Source organism: Mobula birostris, chromosome 12 (assembly GCF_030028105.1).
Source record: "Mobula birostris isolate sMobBir1 chromosome 12, sMobBir1.hap1, whole genome shotgun sequence".
Taxonomy (NCBI): Eukaryota; Metazoa; Chordata; class Chondrichthyes; order Myliobatiformes; family Myliobatidae; genus Mobula; species Mobula birostris.
In genome coordinates, this window is record NC_092381.1 from 67,257,504 (window position 1) to 67,274,459 (window position 16,956).

General features: G+C 38.7%; 1 protein-coding gene across 4 annotated transcripts in view; it reads right to left on the bottom strand.

The window, feature by feature from the left end:
- Positions 1–16,956, bottom strand: part of dhx9 (DEAH (Asp-Glu-Ala-His) box helicase 9) — a 95,037-nt gene that overhangs the window by 21,885 nt on the left and 56,196 nt on the right. For all 4 annotated transcript variants that reach the window (XM_072273980.1, XM_072273979.1, XM_072273981.1 and 1 more), the window contains 9 exons: positions 16,286–16,427; positions 13,851–13,933; positions 12,768–12,924; positions 9,275–9,375; positions 6,525–6,738; positions 5,566–5,660; positions 5,162–5,235; positions 3,792–3,944; positions 3,390–3,550 (listed from right to left, as the gene is read on the bottom strand). In XM_072273980.1, coding sequence (XP_072130081.1) covers positions 3,390–3,550; positions 3,792–3,944; positions 5,162–5,235; positions 5,566–5,660; positions 6,525–6,738; positions 9,275–9,375; positions 12,768–12,924; positions 13,851–13,933; positions 16,286–16,427 — 1,180 coding nt within the window. The remainder of the gene's footprint in view (positions 1–3,389; positions 3,551–3,791; positions 3,945–5,161; positions 5,236–5,565; positions 5,661–6,524; positions 6,739–9,274; positions 9,376–12,767; positions 12,925–13,850; positions 13,934–16,285; positions 16,428–16,956) is intronic.

The following is a 16,956-nucleotide window of genomic DNA, read 5'->3' on the forward strand; positions in this document are numbered from 1 at the left end:
TAGAGCCCTGAAAGTCCTTCCAGGTGATGCAATATTTCACCTACGAATGCTTTGGGGTCATCAACTGTATCAGGTGCTTCCAAGGCAGCCTCCTCTATATTGGTGAGATCCAATGTAAATTGGGGAGCACTTTGTTGAGCACCTCCACCCTGTATGCAAAAAGTTTAAAATCCAAATGGCCAACAATTTTAATTCCTATCCTCATTGCCATTCTGACATGTCAGTTCATGGACTCCTCTTCTGCCACAATGAGAACACTCTCAGTTTAGAAGAGCAATACCTCTTACACTATCCAGTTAGCCTCCAACTTGGTGGCATAAACATCGCTTTCTCCAACCTGGTATTTTTTTCTCTACCCCTTCCCTCTTCTATTTCCCACTCAAGCCTCTTCTCCTCACCTACCTCTCACCTCCCCTAATGCCTTTCTTCCATGGTCCTCTCTCCTCTCCTATCAGATTCCTTCTTCTCCAGCTCTTTGCCTGTTCCACCTATCATCTTCCAGCTTCTTACTTCATCCCCCTCTTCCACACACCTGACTGCACCTATCACCTTCTAGCTTGTCGTCCTTCCCCTCCCCCCACCTTCTTATTCTGACATTCTCCCCTTTCCTTTCCAGTCCTGATGAAGGGTCTCAGCCCAAAGCATTGACTGCTTATTTATTTCCTGCTGACCTGCTGTGTTCCACCAACATCTTTTGTGTGTTTCTCTGGATTTCCAGCATCTGCAAATCTCTTGTGTTTGTGATCTGATGAATAATCTAGATACCCAGGCTATCGGCAAACCTGGGTTCATATCTCACCATGGTAGATGGTAATAAGAGTTCTCGACCAAGCCATTCCCATACTGCTGCAACAAGGTCAGAAGTAGAAATGAGCACTGAAATGAGCATAGAATGTTCTGCAACATTCGCAATTCTTCACATAATTAAGCAGTCAACAAGTAAATATAGCAAGATCTGGACGATATCAGGTCTGGGCTGATAGATAAAAAATAACATACATGTCATACAAGTGTCAGATTATGACAATATCCAACAAGAGAAGAGCCATCTATCACCCCCAGACATGCAATTCTACCATTAGCATTTAACTCCACCACTATCAATTTCCTGTGAGTTGCCATTGACCAGTAACAGATCTAGAGTAACCACATACATAACATGCCTACAAGAGACCAGAGATTTAAATTCTGCAGCAATTAACTCAACTCTCCAAAGTCTATCCAATCTCTACAAGGCTCAAGTCAGGAGCGTAATGGAATACATCTATTTGTTTAGATAAGTACAGTTCCAACAACAAGCAGTCTACTTGATAGGCACCCCATCCACAATCATTCATTTCTACTATTACCAACATACTGTAGCAGCAATTAGTACCAATAACAGAATGCACTACAACAACTCTCCAGGATTCCTTAGACAGCACCTTCCAAACCTAGTACCTCTATCAGCTAGATGGACAACAGCAAAAGGATGGGACGAGCACCAAATGGAAGTTGCTTTCCAAGCAATACACCACCTTGCCATGGAAATATATTGCCATTACTTCATTATTTCTGGATCTCTCTCCTGAACAGTATTGTGGTACGCACAAACCTCAGGACTTACAGCAGTTCACCACTACCTTCTCATGGGCAAAGAGGGATGAGCAAGTAAACAGCAACGCAGCCGACACAATCCACATCATTTGAATGAATTTAAAAAGGTGGTAAATATTTGAGAATAACTGATCTTCATGGCAATCTACTAATATCATCTATCCAGCCTGAAAAAAAGATTAATTTATTCCAATTCTGTTTTATCAGTGAAGGCCAGTCTTCTGTGAATGTTGACATGTACCTCCAAGACAGTGAGCTCATCGTGTGCACTAGCCTGCTTCAAAGGTACAATTTAACGTCCGAGAAATGCAGACAATATACATCCTGAAATGCTTTTTCTTCGCAAACAATGAACGACAGTTAAATGCTAGAATCCAAAAGTCCTCCCAGCTCCCCCCCGCCACGCGTAAGCAGCAGCGAGCAACAATCCTCCCCCACCCCACCACCGGCAAAAAAGCAGCATCATGATATGCCTTCTGAAAATACAAACACACTACATCTACATGTTTCCTTCTGTTTTCACAAATGGACTCCAGAAAATTAATCAAACATAAATTTCTTTTCAAAAATCCATGCTGACTTGATTAATAAGCTGCTCTAAGTAAACAGCTAGTTTCTTCCAGAATTTTGCCAACAGGTGTTAAATGGCCTATTGTTTTCTTCTTGAACAAAGTCATCACATTCATAGTTTTGTTATCTACAGATACACTCCCAGAAATCAATGAGTTTTGAGAAACTTCAACCAAATCTGCAGCCACATCTTTTCACCACATGCTTCAGAACCCTTGGAACATTGCAGTCCCATTACTTTTTCAAATCTTAAACACTGTGATAGGGAAGGAAATCACAGATATAGCTTGGAAGGAGGTCCTTCAGCCTAGAGACCATACTAAACATCGAGCACCAATTTTTACATTAATGTAACCTTTACCCACCTTACTCCCATCAACCTCTGGCTTCTACCTAAAAGATTCTGTCACAGATCTACACACAATGAGCAATTTTAAGTGGCCAATCTATCAACCCGTGCCTTTGGGATACGAACTATTACAAATTTTCCTATTCTAAATGAAACCAACCTATCTTATATCTGTGGGATATTTCTACTGTCTCCTCCACAAAGAACGATGCAAAGTTCTGATTCCCTGCCTTTTCCTTGTTTCCCATTATTAATTCCTTCATCTTGGCCTCCAATGATCTTTTACCCAAGCTGCTCTCTTCCTATTAATATGTCTACAGAAGCTCCTGCTGCTATGACTTGCCAGTTTTCAGATCAATTTCCTCCACCAGTTGTAGCTGGGTCCTGAAAGATCCATTGCCTTCTGGTCTATTACTAGCTTTAATCTCTTAGCATTCACTATTTTTCATTTAATATTTTTCTTGACCTTCTCAATTAACCATCTTTCTCATTTCGTCCCTCTTTCTAACTGCAGTAAATTAGTAATTTGAATTATGGCGAAAGGCTGAATAGCACTGTAGCTTGGTCAAATTAAATACTCAATCAGTATTGAGATTAAACCAACTTCAACATCTATCTAGATTCCATTGCTTCAATGCAACTGAATGATTTCCTGATGATTTCAAAGTAGAATAGAATCTCACAATACAAACCACAATGGAAGGGTATGTATCTTAATTCCCTTCAACATTTCTTATTCAAAGTAACATAATTGTTAAAAAAAAAAATCATCAGTAATTTACTATGAGGGAGTTTCGTCTTTTAAGAATTTCAAAGTTTGTCAATGTTTTTTATGATCTATGAAGTAGCTCAGTATCATGTAATCAGGATTCACCTCGCAAAGTGTGTTCTGCCTCAATAACTGCATCCAGTGGTGGGGGTTCAATAGCTTTAGCCAGAAATGGTCCAATTCCTCCCAGACGAAGAAGTTTGATGCTTAGAGCCACTTCATGAAGAGGTGTACGGAATATCTCGGGAGTCATGTGGGTCTCAAGTCTGAGCATAGACAAATTTAGATTGTTCATGAAACAACAACAAAACTAATCATTATCCAGAAAGTTATCTTTTCCAAACAAATCTCTAATTAACCATGCAAATTTTACATCAAATTCAACAAGTTAAAATTTGATTTCAAATTTATTGAAGATGACAGCTTAGTGACATAGACTGCAAGACAACCTACTCATAAATGTATCTGCACACGTTAGATTTTGAAGATCTATTATTTAATTCATACCTCTCAAATCGTGCCTTGCTACAGAGATGGAAGCAGAAGCCAGGTCGGACACGGCCTGCTCTACCCCGTCGCTGTTCCAAATTGGTCTTGGAAGCCCACACTGTGGCGTAATTGGTCATATTGTTGTGAGATGTAAACAGCTTCATTTTCTGTCTGAAAAATACATTCAAATAAGGTGTAGAGTTCAACACTTGACATGGGAATGACCAATTCAAACTTGTTAATGAAATGAGATTTCTGAATATACAACTCTAGTTGGCCAAAGGAATTGATTCTTTGATTCCCTGAGCAATAACATTCAGCTGAACTAACAATTTAATTAATGCTATTGATCAACTACTTAAAAATTCGTCAATTACAAACAAAAGATCCCATATTTATCCAATTTTAAAGATCTGTTAAAAGTGCTGATAGGTCATAGCTGTATATAAGACTTACAATACTATATCACGGTTTTCTTTAGGGTAAGATCATTTCTATTGAATTACTGAAGAGATCCATGCCAGAACTGATGTTCTTTGGTAATACTCTGATACGATGAGGGTACAGATTAGGTCCTAATCCTCTTGGAATAGACAATTCAACGGCCTGAAGTAACATTTCTTGACCTTTAGGTGCCAAGATAGAGATTTTATTACAGTCAATGCAAAAGATATAAGCTGGATATTGTCTTCCATGAATAATTGCTTACTGAAGACCTTTCTTTGTGTCCTGACTTTCTGCCAAAATAGTACCCACAATATCTAAAAAGATTTTCTCCACACCCTGAAAGAAAAACATTTAGCTTCCTGTCAAGGCGCAATATCTTATACCTATTTGCATTAACTTACAAAACAAGGTATCAATCAATCAGGACTGATGAGAAAAACATTCCCTGACCACAGGGCCCCAAAATCTTTGGATTTCTTTACCAAGAGGGCTGTAAGGCTCAGCCCTCAAGTATATTTAAGACAAAAATCAGAAAATATCAATAGAATCATGTTAATCAATATTAAGGTTAGTGCCAGAACTGAGGAAAGAAATTAGCCACAATCTTACTGAAACAGAGTAGGCAAAAGCAGCTGAATGAATGGCTTGCTCCTGTTTCTACTTATTTTAGTTAAAAATACCCATGTATTCAGTGTTAGCTGGCCAATATCCCTCTCCTCCACAAACAGAGTTAATGACCATTAATTTCTTACCACTGGCTGTAACACAAACTGGATACTGTATCCGCTTTTCAAAAATCATTTCCTATATTACAAAAGTCATCCCAGAACCAGTATAAGAAAATACTGAAACATCAAAGTTGGTATATATGTATGAGCTTGAGTATTTAAATAATTATAAATTCATATTTTTTTTAAAATCGCGTTTATAAGATCACTTACTTGCATGAATCAATGACATAAACTACGTCATTAATGGTAATGCTCGTTTCTGCAATGTTTGTAGCCAAAATGACCTGGTAGTAGAAATTAAAATCGGGATCATTGCTCACATACTCAAATATTCTCACAGTTAAATTTCATACTATTGAATATTTCTTGCATATATAGTGCTAAAGCTTCATTTACCTTGCAGATTTAGCTGGAACAATCTACTATGACTCAAAATATAAAGTGTGTCTGCAAATTATGAGTAGGCCATTGTATTTCCCTTCCCCATTCCATCCTTTCTATGATCCAAGATTTTTCCCCAAAACTGTGGTTGTACTACAAATGGAACCAATCAAGTAAATTTATTTTTTGCTTTAAATTCACCCTCAGATCTAAATTAGAATTCCCAATCTAACCTTTCTGACTCCTGTTGGTACAGGATCAAACACCCTGCGTTGTTCCTCTCTTGGAATCTGTGAGTGTAATGGCAGAATTCTGTATCTATGGCTTCCTGTTAAGTAAAAAAAAGTTATAGTGCTCAAATTCCTCAATAAAAAACATACTCTAATTTTAAAACAAATTGTTCTGTAAAATGCTAAAGTATGGTAACATTAATATCAACATTAAAATTTTGCAGTTCACAAATAGTTTAAATATTCACCCAATAATTGAAGATCAGAAGACTAAAACACTTAGGTTACATGGTGTATAGGTTATGGTACCAGATGATAATATTACACAAGCATTTTCTTGGGCTAGGAAATTCAAAGTGTTTGAATCACAATCCAGCAAGAAAAATGTGAGAATCTGCATGAAGGCACATACAATTTCACAGGATTTTAAATCTGGGGATGGAAAAGTATAATAACTGGGAGTAAACATCAAGAAGTAAACCTCAGTAAAATAAAAGAAAATTTGAGACACATTAAAATTGGGAAGATAATGGAAGTAATCCTGACCTAACGTCCTGAAAGTTTTTATGTTTAATCAGAACCTTAGAAGCAAATTAAGTCTTTCTTGTATGTGATTAAAGGTTCAAATCAACAACTCTCTCCTATCTGACAAGTTGAGATATTACGAAGAGTACAAGAACAATTACTCTCAAGCCACGTGCATAGAACCACAAATGAGAAAAACAACACCCTCAAAATGCTGGAGGAACTCAGCAGACTAGACAGCAGCTATGAAAAGGAGTACAGTTAATGTTTCGGGCCGAGACCCTTCATCAGGACTGAGTTCCTCCATCACTTTGAATGTGTTGTTTGGATTTCCAGTACCTGCAGATTTTATCTTGAATAAGAATGAAAAGCAGTGTTTAAAGATCAGCAAAATAAACCAAATAAATGAAATTACATAAGAGTAAGGAAACACAAACCAAAGTAAGAATTCATTTCCAGATGTCTTTGCATAGCAAAAATCAAGTTCCACCCAGGCAAGAAAACAAGAACTGCTCCTTCGACATCCAATGTTTCAATATACTTGAGTAACGCTTCTATCAGTTCAAATGGGGTCTCCTTTTCACTCATCTGCGCCATAGCACGTTTGGTTTCTGGACTGTAATCATCACCACAAATGCTGTTGCAGTTAACCTGTAACAATGCAGATATTACAATTCAACAAATCTGACTTCAAATGATCAAATATTTATTTTAGGCTATAGCCAATCCTATGAATTGTTTATCTAAAAAAAAATCACTTTCAATTATATTTTCTTAATAAATTCAGCCCATTATCACAGTTCAAACTTCATTAACATATGTTCTCAGCAATCTAAGCTGCAAAAAGCGACCTTAGCTTCTTTCACCCCAATGCCAGCTGGCTGTAACTTTAATATCCAAGAAGAACTTATTGTACTCAGCAGAACTATAAACTTATATTCCACCTGGGTAGCCTCTAACTTGATGCATGAATATAGATTTCCCCTCTCCTCTTCTATTCCCCATACTGGCCTTTTACGTCTTCTCACCTGCCTATCACTTCCCCGGGTCCCGTCTTCCTTCCCTTGGTCTACTCTCCTCTCCTATCAGATTCCTTCTTCTCTAGCCTTTACCTTTCGCACCCACTTGGCTTCACCTACCACCTTCTAGCTAGTCTCCTTCCCTGCCCCCCACCTTTTTATTCTGGCACCTTCCTCCTTCCACTCCCATCCTAAAACGGCTGATAGATTATTCATTTCCATAGATACTGCCCGAGTTGCTGAGTTCCTCTAGCATCTTTTGTGAGTTCCTTTTTACTATTGCCCTGACCTGAGCAGGCCAGAATCAGAATCAGGTTTAATATCACTGGCATGTGTTATGCAATTTGCTGTTTTGCGGCAACAGTACATTGCCATACATCAATTTAATAAAAAATAAAAAACACAATAAGTGTATATATAAAAAAGCAATGCAAAAAGTGAGCAAAACAATAGTAAGGTAATGTTCATGGGTTCACTGATGGCGGAGGGGAAGAAGCTGTTCCTGAAACTGTGTCTTCAGGCTGTTGCACCTCCTTCTTGATGGTAGCAATAAGAAAGCATGTCCTGGATGATGGGGGTAATTAATGATGGAAGCTGCCTTTTTGAGGCATTACCCCTTGAAGGTGTCCTCTATGCTATGGAGGCTAAAGTCCGTGATACAACTGGCTTAGTTTACAAATTCTGCAGTTTTTCCGATCCAGTGCAGTGGCCCTTCCAGATCAGATGGTAATACAACCAGTTAGAATGCTCTCTGTGGAACATCCACAGAAATTTGCAAGTCTTTGGTGACATATCAAACCTCCTCAAAACTCCAAATGAAACATAGCTGCTGCCGTGTCTAACTGTTTGCTGGGCCCAGGAAAGATCTTCAGAGACAGCGACACACAGGAACTTGAAGCTGCCCGCCCTTTTCACTGCTGATCCCTCGATGAGGACTGGTTTGTGTTCCCTCAGATTTCCTTTCCTGAAGTCCACAATCAATTCCTGGATTTTACTGACGTTAAGTGCAAGCTCGTTATAACACCACTCAACTAGCTGATCTATTTTGCTCTTGTACACCTCGTTACCATCTGAAATTCTACCAACAATAGTTGTGTGCTCAGCAAACTAACATGGTGTTTGAGTTGCGCCTAGTCACACAGTCGTTGGAGTAGACAGAGAATAGAACAGTGGGCTAAGCATGTATCTTTAAGATGCGCTGGTGTTGATCATCAGAAATGAGCAGATGTTATTTTGATCTGCAATGACTATATTCTCCTGGTGCGGAAGTCAAGAATTCAGTTGCAGAGAGAGGTACGGAAGCCTTGGTTTTAGAAATTTTTGATTAGAACTGAGCGAATGACTGTGTTGAACGTTGAGCTATAATCAATAAACAGCAGCCTGACGTAGGTATTCCAGGTGATCCAAAGCCAGTGAAAGCATTCGCTGTAGACCTACTTTGGCGATAAGCAAATTACAGTAGGTCCAGGCCCTTGTTTGGACAGGAGTTGATTCTGACCATGACCAACCTCTCAAAGCACTTCATCACAGTAGATGTGAGTGCAACAGGGTGACAATTGTTGAGGCAGTTCACCCTGCTCCTCTTGTGCACTGCTCTGATTGTCATCCTTTTGAAGCAAGGGGAAGCCTCAGACTGTGGTAATGAAAGATTGAAGAGATCTTTGAACATTCCAGCCAGTTGGTTGGCACAAGTTTCTAGTGCCCTACCAGGTACTCCATCAGGGCTTGACACCTTGCGAGGGTTCATGCTCTTGAAAGATGTTCTGATGTCAGCCTCCAAGACAGAGATCATAGGATCACGGAATGCCACAGGGACTTTCACAGATGTAGTTTTATTCTCCCTTTCTACAGATGCTCTTCAGGCAAATTAACCAAATCTTCTTGTAGCCCAAGCTGCTGTATAAAATACTCAGAACCACACTGCATGAGAGTTCACCTGATGCTAAAATTCGATTAGCTCTTTGTATAGGTAAATCAAAAACAGTGAATAGATTCAAAGAACTGTATCTTGAAATTTGGTTTTAATCCAGCAAATCTCGTTCAATATTTATTTTTTAAAAATCAGCAAGTCCACCCAATTCTTTCTGACAAATACTAGTTTTAGAGAACATTGTGGAGTTTGATCTTGAAAGCTTAAATATGCCCAATAAAACCATGTTTGTTTATACCTCCTCATCATCACCACCTTCTTCATCTTTGTCCTTTTTCTTTTTGTCTCTTGGAGGAGGAACAAACCCAGTCATCTGTATACAGTCTTCTAAAAAATATTCTGAAATAAACAGGACAGATTCTTGAAGTATTAGATTCATCAAAGCAGAAGGACCAATTTCACTTTAGTGTTTAGCGTCAAAGCAGGACTGTATGGTAGAGGACTGTTCAACTATATACAGTGGATTCCAGTCAACTGAGCCATCAGTTTATTGAGGGAGCTGCTAATTTGGGACAGCTAATTGAGAAAATTACTAGGATTCCCTTCATTCACTTGGGACACTAGGCTGTTTAATTAGGATGGGAGACTGTTGCCAGTTTCTAATTAACATCAGTTGTGTCCACATTGTGGGGCCATTAGACTGAACAGCTTTTTAAAAAAAGTGTCATTTGCATGTGTTTCTGTTCAAAATGCAGTGATTTTTGTCACTGATAGTCAGCAAGTAATAAGCATTAAGACAATTCATAACTGCTTTGCTCACTGTGGTTTCAGGCATTCATACTTGGGAGATGTTAGAGATGTCAGAATGTCAGAAGTGGCTGGGAGTGAAAATGACACAATTTCACTACTTCAGCAAATTAGGAACTATGAAGAATTTAAAGGTTTGACAATCATCTTGAATGTTATAATGAAAACGAATATCTGGAGGATGTAATTGTTAAAAACATTGTTTGAAGACAGTCTAATACCTGCACTAGGTGTCTGCACTGATTTTGCTCCGTTGCAGTAAATCAAAAGAACATGACAGCATAGAATGGATTAATTCCTCCATCGATAACTATTAACAAACTAATAAAGTTTTATACTACTATTAAGTATTAGTAGTGTTCTAATTTGCTCTGCATTTCATTTACATACATAATCTGTTACTCAGTTAAACTGTAGTTTGTCTTTTTTATACCTTTTTATCTACTTCCATGAAGCTTCACCTAATTTGTACAGCCAATTAATTGGACCAAAATGTACTGGTCCGAATTAACCGGAATCCACAGTAATTTAAAGTATACATGCACCCATCCTAACCTAATACAAGTGATTGAGAAAACATTGTAAACTATAATGAAAGCTGCAATACATATTACAGTAGATTCCATCCAATTAGTTGGGTCATCGGTTTAGCGGGGCAGCCACTTATTTGGGATCTATATACTACTAAAACTCACATGCTCTGTCTGTGACCTCCAATTAGCGCAAACGGTACATTACAGCGGCACTTTTTTTGGCTAAATCGAATTAAAATGCGCTAACACAGAATGCACTAACACAGAATGCAGGCAAAGTTCAGGGTTACATATTCATATAAAATTGCTCATTCGCCAAAAATCAACAGGCTGGCTTTCACCCGAGACCCAATCGGCCATCATGGAAATCGGGACGCGACAGCCCGACGCATGTGCACAGCCAGCCTCAGCAGCGACACCTACCAGAGGAAAAGGCCAGGGCAGCTCTATTTTGAAAGGTCACATTCTGCTAATCTGCATCTGCAGGATTGGGACAGATCTAACTGCCACCCATCAATAAGAGATAATTAAATCTTATTGTAATGATGTACTTCGAGACACCCATAAAACCCTTTGCTGCAGTTAAAGGACAGCGGTGACTATATCACACAACACACATAAAAGTTGCTGGTGAATGCAGCAGGCCAGGCAGCATCTCTAGGAAGAGGTACAGTCAACGTTTCGGACCGAGACCCTTTGTCAGGACTAACTGAAAGAAGAGCTGGTAAGAGATTTGAAAGTGGGAGGGGGAGGGGGAGATCCAAAATGATAGAAGAAGACAGGAGGGGGAGGGATGGAGCCAAGAACTGGACAGTTGATTGGCAAAAGGGATTCTATCATTTTGGATAAAAACGGCCAATTCATTTTGGATAAAAACGGCTAATTATGCCACGTGGAAAGGGAAGGGGGACATTATGGTCAAGAGATGACGCCAAACGTCGTCAGGAAGCGGCAAGAAGGAGAGAACAAGAATCGGATGAGGCCAGGGCCACACGACTCCAGGATCAAAGAGTCAGGACAAACAAAGACAAGAGAAGAAGAGACAGAGGAGGAGAGGCATGCACGTCTCCAGGATCAGAGACAAAGAACAAACAGCAGAAGAGCTGAAGAGACGGGGGATGAAAGGTCTGCACGTCTCCAGAAGACAAAAACAGGCACAGAAGGAGGAGAGAGGAAGAGACAAAGGAGCTGAGAAATTCATGTCTCCAGGATCAGAGACAAAGAACAAACAGTAGAAGAGATGAAGAGACAGGGGATGAAAGGACTGCATGTCTCCAGAATGACAACGAGAGGCACGAGGGTGGCAGATAAACCAGAAATGATGCCATCAAAAGTGACCTTCGTTAAATGAGGAGCAGCTATATTTGCTTTGCTACGCGTCATTCTTTTTTAATAAACGGAGGTTTTCTACTTCAGTTTCCAAAGTAAAGCGATACCAATAGCATTCAGAAAAATTTAATGTACATTCTGGTCACATCAGACTGCACACTCTTCTCTCAAAGGGTGTCCCAACGGGTCACCCCATTGTCTAGTGACTCTTAAAGATCAAAAAGTCACTGAGAAAATAGCTGGGATACCCTTAATTTATTACAGACACTGTGCCACTTAACTGGGACAAAAGACTGTCGGAGACACTACACCATGCTTAGAGTGAACTGCTTTTAAATAGTGCCAGTTATGTGGGCGTATGTTACTTTATCCATTTGGGCCCATGGGTACCAATTCAAAAAGCAGTGATATTTGATTAAGCTGTCTTTTATTTTGACTTTAAAACATTTCAGACCCTTGCCAAGATGCCACAAAAAGATTTGACGCTAGCTGAAGAAGATACCTTAAGTGTCTGTGCTTATTCCGTTCATTTACAGTCAAAAGAATACAGTAGCATACACTGAATGAATTCCTGTCAGTAACAATTATAAGCTAGTACTGTAGTAGAAATAATAATGTTCTAATTCGTTCTCCATTTCATTTAAATATATAATTTGTCACTCAGTTAAATGAATTTGTCTTTAAAAAAAAAATTAAACTATTTCCACGAAACTTGACTAACTGGGCAGCCACTTAATTGGGCCAAGTTAACCAGAATCCTCTGTACTATGAAATGGATCATAAGACTGAGCAGAGTCAACATCAATTTATGAAAGAAATATGTTTTGAATAAACCACTGGGGAGCTTTAAAGATGCAATAAGTACAATAGTTAAAGGAGAACCAATGAATGTGATACATTTGAATTTTTTGAAGGTATTTAATAAAAGTCCCACAGAGGACCAAAGTCGCCAATGGAATTTGGAATATATATTAGTGCAGCTGAGAAACTCATTTTTTATAAAGTTTATCTTAAATTATTAAACACATTTCGCTGTTAATTAAAGTAACACGCATAATTAGGATGTGGCTTAAATTATACATAAACTATTAAAAATATAAAATTGAAGCAATTCCTACATACCTTGAACAGGGAATGTTCTTCCATGAACTTCGATTATTGGACAGTTAAAAAAGTACTCTCTGAACATGGTGGTGTCAATGGTGGCAGACATGAGAATAACATGGATATCAGGGTATGACTGGACAACATCACGTAAAACCACAAGAAGAAAATCAGTCTGAAAGAGAATACAGATCATTTTGATTTACTCTAACAAACAGTTCTATACAAAGACTTTTAAATTTTCAAAAAGAGTCATTGAGGACATTATGTGTAATGTCTTGTGTTGAGACAAATTTGGGCACACTCAGAGACAAATATTGTGCATACTTCTTTCTGTTCTTTGAAAAATGCAAAGGAGGGAAAATCTTAAGGTACTTATGGATGTGTCTTCAATCAAGTCTGAAATCTTGAAATTCAATCCACACAAATCCCAAGCTCTTATTGCAAAATTCTCATAAAACAAAATTCTTGTGGTTTTTACACTTCGAGAAAGAAAACTTGTATGATAGAACAACAATCTCTATTATCCACAACACTGTGGGGATTAACAGGTAACTGACATCTACAGATTTCAAGCTTGTGCATATTTGATCATAATGTAGAGGAATGAAGATTTACCAAAAAAAAGTGCTTTTCAGCCTTTGAAGGAAGTTTATGAATTGAAATTGGTACATATAATAAATCAATCTCATACACAAGCTTCTATAGCTAAATTCTAACCTCACAAGCAACCAAAAAATTAGAAAATTGTAGTATTACTGCAAGATTACATTAACTGCAGTCTACAACATTGAGAATGCTTAAAAAGACAAAGGGATAGACACTGGAAGCAATACTGGTTGTTTCTGAAATTAATAGAGTACCTGAAAAAAAGTTTTCTGGCAAATGATATCAACACAATGGGAAATCAAATAGGAATGGTGGCAAATGGAAGCATACACATTTTCAGCTATAGAAAATACATATGGTAAATTTTAAGGTGAGTAAGAGGAAAGAAAAATCAATGCCCCCAGGAAAATAAGTAAATGTCAATAAACTATCATTATTGAACAGAACCATAACTGAAATACCCTTCTGATAATAAAGAGTTCAATTACTCACATTAATATCTCTCTCATGAATTTCGTCCACAATTACATGACTTATACCACGAAGGCCAGCCTCTAGTTTCCTCAACAGTACACCTGAAAAAATATAAAAGTCATCATTTTTACTAAGCACAAAACATTATAATTGATGTCTATAGTGATCTTTGGGCTGACTGCATGGTTTGACCCTGACCCAATTAGTCACGTAGTTTTACTTATCTGCATACTGATTGTCCGTAGATAACAAACAAGCTCCACTTTGAACTTAATATTACAGTTTGTACACATTGGTGTCAATTTGGACACTCATAACCTGGGGATGGGCTGTACTACATGAGTGTGGTTGACAACTATGATAATAAATACCCAAGCACATATCCTTACAATTCTACTAACTTTCAAAGGCTCACCATATTGAAAGATACTCCTTGTAATAAAACTATCACTAACTTTCAAAGACAGAAAACTCCCAGAATTTACTTCGCAGACACCTGGGCATTCAGAGTTCTAAGCAGGCCCTCTGGCCCTAAACTACCTTACTACAGGAAACACCCTCTCCATATCCACTCTATCTATGACTTTCAACATTCAATTGGTTTCAATAAGATCCCCCTTCATTCTTCTAAGCTCCAGTGACAGCATGCTCAGAGCCATCAAATGCTCCTCATATGTTAACCCTTTCATTCCCAGTATCATCCTCATTAACCTCCTCTGGACTCTCTACAATGCCAGCACATACTTTCTTTGATAAGTGGCCCAAAACTGCTAAATACTCCATGCAGTCTGACCAACATCTTATAAAATCTCACAATTACATCCTTGCTTTAACATGCTAATCCATTCAAAATGAATGGTAACATTGCATTTGCCTTCCTTACCACTGACTCGACCTGCAATTTAACCTTCAGGGAATTGTGCACGAGGACTCCGAAGTTCCCTTGCACCTCCAATTTCTGAATTTTCCACCAATTTGAAAAATAGTCTACACCTTTATTCCTTCGACCAAAGTGCATGACCATACACCTCTCTACACTATATTTCATCTGCCACTTCTTCACCCATTCTCCTAATCTGTCTTAAGTCCTTCTTCAGACTCTCTGCTTCCTCAACGTTGCCAGCTCTCCACCTATTTTTGCATCATCCATAAGTTAGCCACAAAGCCATCAATTTCGTCATCCAAATCATTGACAAACTGTGTATAATGTGAAAGAAGCAGTCCCAACACCAACCTCTACAGTAACGCTCACAACACGCTGGAGGAACTCAGCAGGTCGGGCAGCATCCGTGGAAAAGATCGGTCAACGTTTCGGGCCTGAACCCTTCGTCAGGACTGAAGGGTTCCGGCCCGAAACGTCAACCGATCTTTTCCACGGACGCTACCCGACCTGCTGAGTTTCTCCAGCGTGTTGTGAGTGTTGCTTTGACCCCAACATCTGCAAATTATTTTGTGCTTACGAACCTCTACAGTATACCACTAGTCACTGGCAGCCAACCAGAAAAGGCCCCTTTTCTTCCCACTCTTTGCCAGCTACCAGTCAGCCGATCTTCTATCCGTGCAGTATCTTTCCTGCAATGCAATGGACTCTCAACTTGTCAGGCAGCCTCATGAAGCACCTTGTCAAAAGTCTTCTGAAAATCCAAGTAAACAACATCCACTGACTCTCCTTTGATTATCTTGCCTGTTATTTCCTCAAAAAATTCCAACATAGAGTGGGAATTCTCCATCTCTCGATGTAAATAATATTTAAAAATCAATTAATCTTTGCTTTGAATGTAATCAAATAACCGAGCCCCCACAGTCTTCTAAGTTAGAGTATCCATGGAATCACTGCCCTGCAAGTGAAGAAGTTGCTTCTCAGCTATGTCCTATTCTTATTTTGAGACAGGGTAGTTCAGTAATAAAACAAGCTTATACATTCTGATTTGGGACAATCCTAATCAAAACTGAACTTTGATAAAATTTAATTCCCCACTAACACTCCCCAACAAATGTCGCATTCTCGTTTGCCTTAGGTATGAATATCTTTAACAAGTTTTACAGTATCTCTCTCTGTCAAATCATAATGATTAAAATAGAAGCAAGAACAGCATTGTCCATGAGGACTGATGATGGTTAATTTTATTTGTTTAGCGATACAGTGCTGGGTAGGCCCTTCCAGCCCTTTGAGCCATGCTGGCCCCAGCAATCTCCGATAACCCCAATTACAGGACAATTTGTAATGACCAATTAACCCATTAATCGGTATGCCTTTGGACTGTGGAAGGAAAACTGAGCACCTAGGGAAAACCCACTCATTCCACAGGGAGAACAGACATACTCCTTCCAGAACAGCGTCAGAATTTAATGCTGAGCTCTGGATCACGCTGATCTGTAATGGTGTCAAGTTAATCACTATGCCACCCTGGTGTGCAATTTTACTGCAAGTCAGCTGTCATGCATATACTAACCTACAGTACAGAACATTATACTGCCATGTGGTCTTGGCAATATGGATTCAAATCGAACACTGTAACCACAGCTCTTGCCCAGCTCTTCTCCTCGTTCACAACCAACACGCTCTGCAACTGACACAGCGCTAATACGTCGAGGCTGAGGAGGTAAAAGACAAGAATTTAAGTAATAAAAGTGCATATAGGCATACCTTGCAGTACTGCATAAGGATTAACTCAATACACTTTATCGCAACAGACACTATCTAACCAGTGGTGTGTTTTATAGCGAATGACAAAAAATCCATTTATTCATTTGCAATTCTAGTCTTTAAAAAATAATTCTTAACCATCACGTTAAAATACATGAATATACTTCCACACAAAAAAAGTTTATTAATTTGGATTTCACATTATAATTGTTTTTTGTCCATTTGTCACAAATGCACAACTTGTAACCAATGAACATAAAATTACTGTACACTAATTTTTTTGTGACTGCTAGATGTTTCAAGAACTCTGCGTGACCAGAACTTATGAATAATAGAATATGCTGAAATAGTCAGATCAGAGATTATGTGGATGAACTTTTATCAGCAAGTGAGCTGAGAAAGGGTGGATGTGAGTATTGTTGGAAATGCTCCTTGTGGTGAAATGGAAACATAATTCAAAACTCAGTTTGGGTTTAT